General features: G+C 38.5%; 1 protein-coding gene across 1 annotated transcript; it reads left to right on the top strand.

Annotated features, from left to right (window-relative positions):
- Window positions 1-547: 547 nt before the first annotated feature.
- Window positions 548-1,700, top strand: LOC107058653 (uncharacterized). The gene is made up of 3 exons (XM_015304627.1): window positions 548-812; window positions 1,328-1,435; window positions 1,554-1,700. The coding sequence occupies exons 1-3, from the start codon at window positions 735-737 to the stop codon at window positions 1,686-1,688; spliced, it is 321 nt and encodes a 106-aa protein (XP_015160113.1). The 5' UTR covers window positions 548-734; the 3' UTR covers window positions 1,689-1,700.
- Window positions 1,701-7,177: the final 5,477 nt, after the last annotated feature.

The raw sequence follows: 7,177 nt of genomic DNA, 5'->3' as shown, positions 1-7,177 counted from the left end.
ATTGAAAAGGGCCAGCGTCTAACAGATGTAATAGAAGAAAAACATCTACTAGAACCACGAAATCCAGAGGTAGGAGTCCATATACAAGATGACTCAACTAAACATGTACCACAAAATCCAGAGGTAGAAGAACAAGTTCAATTGAATTCTACTACTATTGAAGTAAATGAACAATGTGAAGAACAAGGCAAGAACATCTAGGTTTTATTTATAATATTACTATACTTTTTTAATTATGAAATCAAATTACAATACTAATTTGGAGGTTATCTTTATTTGTGTATTATTGTAGACTTTTCCACTCAAAAAGGAGAAAGATGTCCAACAAAGATGTTAACTGTACATGGAAGGCATGATCATAAATTGGTTGTACTAAATAAAGTTGGTCAGCCTGTTGGTCCTAGTAATGATGTGGTGATAGAGTTGAGCAGCTTCCTCGATACACTTGCAAGGAATGTGACCCTTTGTCCTCTTGTTATAGAAAATTGGAAGCTACTTGACACATAAAAAAGAATTTGTAAGATTATACCAAGGTTAAAGTTTTCAATTCTATTTTAAGTTGAATATATTTCACGTTTATTACACTAACTCAGTGTCCCAATTTTCAGGAGAAATATGATATTTCGAAAATTGAAAATAGATGGACTTTAAAAACAATTCAAGAAGCTTGGAGAAGGTGTAAGTTTGATTTGAAAACACACCACTTTGATGCCTATGGTAATGATCAAATTTGAATGGAGAAAAGGTCTAATGATGTTCCAAAATCTCAATTTATGGAACTTCTTAGATATTGGAACTCAGAAAAATTTCAGGTAATCTTACTAGCTGATAATACACAATTAGAATTATCTGACTCATCGATCGATCAAGGAAAAAGATAAAAAAAAAGCCTCCTTAATTTTAGTATTTTTTGGTTAAATGTGAAAACTTATGAGTTTTATTGATCTTGACACCTATGAGCTTTCCTAGAAAACTTAAGAAGGTCAAATTTCTTTACAATTCTTTTCTTGATCTGGACGATCACTATGTCTGTGGGATATGCATATTAGCTAATCTTTCCTTTATCAATAATATTCTTTGTACAACTAACCACAAGATAAACATGTGTTTGGGTTGAGTGCACCAGTCTAACATATTCTTTTCTATTTGTAGAAAATGTCCAAAACCAATAGTGAGAATTGGAAAAAGTTGAAGAATCCACTTACTGTTGGCAAAAACAGATTTGCTTTAGTTCGCAATGATTTGGAATGAGCTATTGTGTGACATTGAATATATACATGTCGCTTTTTTAATGAAGATTTTTTATATCCACTTTTAATGTGTCCAGGAAAAAGAGAGGGAAACTTATGATCCTCCATCACTTAAGGAATTTTTGTGGTTACAAGAAAAAGAAAACCCAATCGATCATACAAGGATACAGATGAAGAGTACAATTGTGAGATTCCTATCTAATTTTTAATTTGTTTGATTTAAATTAGTTTTTTTTCGTATTGAGTCTTTTTATGTATACTTTAATTGGCTTATTTTTTTTAAAAAATAAAAATAAATTATAGGCTGAGATGGAGAATATTAAAATGCAACAAAATGAAGATGGTAATGAGACGATTGATGCATTTCCATCTATCATGGGATCGAAACATCCTGGATGCTTGAGATTTTATGGAATAGGGTTACTAAAACTACTTTGAAAGGGAAAGTGGGACTTTGGAAGCCTTGTCAAATGCAACAAATAAGCTCATGAAAAAGATAATAAAGAGAATGCTAAGAATGGAAGAAAAAATTGAGGAACTAAAGGAACAATTTGACGAACAAAAGACCATGATGAGACAAGAAATTTTAGAAGATGTCATAACAAAACTCCATCGTTCAGGCCTACCAATTGATGTTAATGTTCTAGCAACATTACTTGATGCTTCGTCAACACGAGAAACAGCTATTCGGCCAATCCATCGTCCATCTATACGTAGCAACAATCAAGGTAAGAATCCTCCTTCTTGTTCTTCCAATTCTTCTACTACTGATTTTGCAACTTCTTGTTTGCTTCAGCTTCGTCTGCTTTTTATCTGTTGATCTGCTTCTACTTTTTTTCTTGTGCTACTACACTTGCAATCTTCTTCTATTGTTGTTGGTGCATCTGCGATCATCTTGTTATTTTTATCAAAGTTAATTATATCGAGATTAGTGTTATAGTTGTTTGCATAGTTTTGGAGTATTGAACTAAACTGAAAACATCAATTGACTAAAGAAAGTTTTAAAATGTGTACTCAATTCTTGGTTGATTTTAGGTATTGTTGATTTTTTGTAAAAATATATTGACCTGAGTTGTTGAATTTACTAAATATGTACACTTTCATCTTCTTATTAAAGCTCGTCATCCTATTTCTATGGTGATAAAGGACACTCTAAACTTTTAAGATTTAGAACAGTCTATATATATATTGTGTTTTGTTGTTGAACCATTGACATTTATTTTTATTTTTCTCAAGTTGAAAATTCAGTCTGATGAACTTACCGTTGAAAGCGTATTAATTGGTTATGAAAAGAAGGTTCTTTGATTGGTTAGTATCATTAATCTGGAACAAAAACTATGTCAGGAAGAAATTGCCATTACTAAAAAATATTATGAAGTAGCTTTGATTTTCTTTCTAAAAGCGGCATCTTAGGGGTCAGTCAATTTCTTATAAAACTGCTCTTGTGCAAAAACTTTGGCCCATGTATGAGATAAATAACCCTTTTATTTTTACTTTCTAAAAAAGGCATGTGGTACTATAGGTTATATTACGAAAGAGTAAAAATTGGGAGTTATATGATTTCTTTTCCCTTTTCATTTTTATACTTTTTCTTTCCTTTTCCCTATCTTTAATTGTTGTCCCTTTTGAAATTGTAGGTGAACAAAATGAAAAATGTGGGGATGAAGGTAGTGAAGACCTATACAGAGAATTGCTTGATCTACATCTACAAACATTCTAGGACTATTTTTACTTTTGGGCTTTAATTTTGTGAACTTAGTTGTATGCTAACTCTTGAACATTTTAGGACTATTTTTATATTTGGGCTTAACTTTTGCGAAAATCAATGTATGTTAACTATTGAATTGTCAATCAATATTGTGTTTCTATCTATAATATATGGATGAGTACACTAGTTGAAGTACTTTTTGATTTAATATTCCCTATCATTATATTATAGTTTATTGCAAAAGTACATGGTATTATATAGTTGCTACAACAGCTTACAATAAGCATTAAAAAAGGCCTATTGCAATAGCTTAATAACAGTGTTGCAATAGTTTACTAGAACCGTTGTAATAGCTCTAACTGAGCTATATTATAAAGCTATTGTGGTAGATCGTGTGCAACGGTTTCAAATCGTTGGAATAAATCTATTGCAACGGTTCGTAACTGTTGCACTAACAATTGAAAAGTGTTGTCATAGAATAAAGAATAACTGTTGCTATAGATAGGTGTGTCGCAACAGTTTAGAAACTGTTGCATAAAACTGTTACTGTAGATGTATTGCAACACGCTTATATGCAACACACCCTTTTCCGTTGCCATAAGGCTATTGCAACGCTCTTCGGATCTATGGAAATGATTTTTCTTACATTGTAACAGACCTATTTTCTAGTAGTGATCCTAGTCGTAAAGGCATCAATGGTAGCACTCAATGGTGTCACAACATCAGCAAGGGATGTATGAATCATAATGGAGGCCTCAAGTCTGGCAGCACAATGAACGACAGAATGGGCTAGCTGCCCCATCTGGAGCAATGCAGCCTAAGTGAGCGGGGGCCGAGAAACAGCAGAAGCATATTTGGGAGGCAATGTAGCAGGGCATGATCGTGTTGCTGATGAACCCAAACCAGTACCTCGCCGCCACATTGAGGTCCTTCTTTTCGATAACTACTCCAACCTCTAGCCACCTCGGAGTACCATATGATATCAACAGAGCTAACCACTTCTTCATGTATTCCAATACTGTGGTTCTGATCTTGTATTGACAGTTATCTTCAATTCTCATAAAACATTCTATGACGATATTTATAGCGTCACTTTCACATTTCACCTTCCGTCCTCTGACAACCACATAGTCAACAAGCTTGAATTTGGCTGCTAGCTTCTTCCCTTGTGGTATCAAGGCACTGTAAGCGATGTAGAACTGTCTGACCCAGCTTGGAATGTACGGGCCACAGGGCTTGGTGAAGATCTGGAATTTATGTGGCTTCAGGCAACTCATAATCTTTGGATACCTGTCAATGACCCCATCAGTAAACAAACGCTTCTCTTCGGTAATGGTCCGCAGCCCCTCGATCTTTAGTCTGTTCATAGACTTTGGAGGAGGTCCCTATACTGGTGGTGCTAGGACCACAACTTATGCTGGAGGGGGAGACGGAGTAGTGGCCTAGGAAGTCCTGATCCTAGACGGATCATTCATCCTTTTGGATCGCAGCTCTACCCTCTGTGCTGCTACTAGTTCATCATCCTCAGGCATAGAAGATGCAGCCTGGTACTCATCCTTACTCTCAGAAGTGGTGATGTGAGTGGTGTAGATACCATTACTGTCAATGCTAGCCTCCGGTGACACAGGTGCCTTCCCTTTGCCCTTTCCTTTCGCACTAGTTGTGGGAAGTTTGGTGGCCTTGGCCCTGGATGCAGCTACATCCTCATTGATGTTTATCCCTTTGGCCCTCTTGCGGGGCGGCATGTCTCTACCAGCAACTTTTAGTCTAGGCATGTCTGCAAAAACATCAAAAAGAATTAGAAGCAGTTCAATCAAATATATAGAAAAATAGTTGCATAAAGACTCGCTGAATCACTTTGGCGAGCTAAATCGGGATCGCCGAAAGGATTGGCTCAAAAATCCCAGAAATTTTTGGCATGTCGGCGATGGGAAGGACCTTTCGGCAAATCACCGACAACATTCGGCGAGCAAGGACTAGCCCACTAAAAGTTACAGTGCTTTTAGGGATTAGGGGCGCAGACAAAAGGCAATCAAGAAGGTCTTTCGACGAGTCGGCGAGTGCATTCGGTGACCTCAGGCTTCTCGTTGAAAGTTACAGAACCCAAATCAATTTTAAGCATGAAATTAAAGGCGATAAGGGGTGATTTGGTGAACCGCCGAGTGGCTCCCCCTTTGGTGAACCGCCGAGTGGCTCGGCGAGCTCTACCCAGCTCGCCAAATTACCCAACGTGCCTACTTTCCGCCCAACTTTCCAAATACAAACCCACAACCCCCGAAAACAAAATCAAAACATGAACTCCTCTAATTAAACTAAGACCCATTACACCCATGCCCCCGAGATACTCAGACTTTTCCCATTTTGGCCAAAATTTCCCATTTGATGACTTTTTCCCTTAGGAATGACGTCAACCACTCCATCATTGGGCAAATTACGTCATATGGCACAAATACGGGTTACTTAGACTTCACCCGACTAGGCACAACAACATGCAAGCACAACCCCACAATTTTAATCAATTTTAAGGCACAACAATTTAGGTAATTAATCATTAAAGGCATTAAAGGGACGATATTCAATTTAACAGAGGCACACACATACACAATTATGATCAGAGAGGCCCAACACACATCACTATGACAAAATCAATTGCAATTGAGTAAAATTTACTACAAATAAATTCAGAATTCGGAAAACCAACCTTTGATGCTGAATAAATATTTTGAAACGCTAGGCGGCAAAGTATTCCTATTCCAATTCCAAACACAAATATGATGACTAAAATACGGTAAAAATGCACGAAATATAGAATACTATAATGCGGGTGTGAGTTCGGGAAGTTTAAAATTGAGGGAAAGCGAAAGGGTTTGAACTTTTGAACCTTTGGCCTTAAAAACCGTCCAATTCTCGCCCATTCGGCGATATTAGTCTTGCTCGCCGACCCACTCGGGGATACGCCGAGTGGGCACTTCCCTCACTGAGTTTTACAGGACCTCCAGTTAATGTGGGGGTCCAAACGGCGAACAAAGTCGTGAAGTCGGCGATTCACCAATTTGCTTCTGGGCTCGCCGAGTTTTATTTCAAAATGTCTTGAGTCCAACGGTGATCCAAGTCGGGCTCGCTGACCTCTTCGGCGAGTCACCAATTGGACTTTTAGCTCGTCAACCTGCACTTTTCGAACACAATCCACACTTTAACCTGCACAATCAACACAAAATTATTTCTAAAATAAAAATGAAGCGATAAACACTTGGGTTGCCTCCCAAGAACCGCCTTAGTTAACGTCGTGGCACGACGCAGGTCCCCACTTAAGTTTCATTTGTGGGGTTTGCCTTGTTTTCACAAGGCAACCCACTTTCTTGTTGTGGGTAGAGAGAAGACAACACTTGGTCTATTTGGGACTCTAGAAGCTGAATGAACATGGCGTGAGAGGTTGTCATATGATTCAGCATCAAGACATTCTCTTTTACCTCTCTCAACACTTTGTCTGTTACACCCCAAAATTTGTAGACTAAACTAGAACCAAGAGCTAGGGTCCTAGAGTGTGATGTTGAGGATTTGAATGGTAGTTAAGACTTCGTGTGCTTAGAGTGAGGAGTTTAGTGGTTGAACATCAAGGTATGTGTTATACCTGGTAGCCTAGATGACCTATAGGAGTTTGGTGGTGAATGGGAAGGGCAAACACCAAGGCAAAAGGTCAAGCCTAAGCCAAAGGGCCAAGGCTGCCCAACCTTGGTAGCTACTGCTTAAGAGTTCACGACCACCTTCACGACCAGTGGTGTGGACCACGGTCCGTGAAGGGGTCTATGAAGACTCCTTAGACACTTGGGAGGCAAGGCCAAGATGCCTAGACACTGCCCCAAGTCCACGAGGCACTTCACGAGCCGTTAGCTTGACCACGACCCATCAAAGTTCCCGTGAAGGTGCCTTGGAGTTTGAGGGTGTTTTAGGGCCATGGAAAGTTGGGGGAGCTACTGGAAAGTGCACCAAGGGAACCACCACGGATTGTGGTGCCCTTCACGAACCGTCCAAGTGGCCGTTGTACCTGGACAAGGCAACCAAGTCGAGGTCAACTAAGTAAAATCCTATTCGACCTAGGTTAAGTGTGGGTCATTTTGTAAGGGTTTTATACACCCATAGATATATTTTTAAGTCATAAAACGCCCTAATTAAGTCATTCTAAATCAAAACCCCAAATCACTCCTCTCTCAAATAATTC

The sequence above is a fragment of the Solanum tuberosum genome, unplaced genomic scaffold (assembly GCF_000226075.1).
Source record: "Solanum tuberosum cultivar DM 1-3 516 R44 unplaced genomic scaffold, SolTub_3.0 scf00588, whole genome shotgun sequence".
Classification (NCBI taxonomy): Eukaryota; Viridiplantae; Streptophyta; class Magnoliopsida; order Solanales; family Solanaceae; genus Solanum; species Solanum tuberosum.
This window is presented reverse-complemented; position numbering and strand designations above follow the sequence as displayed.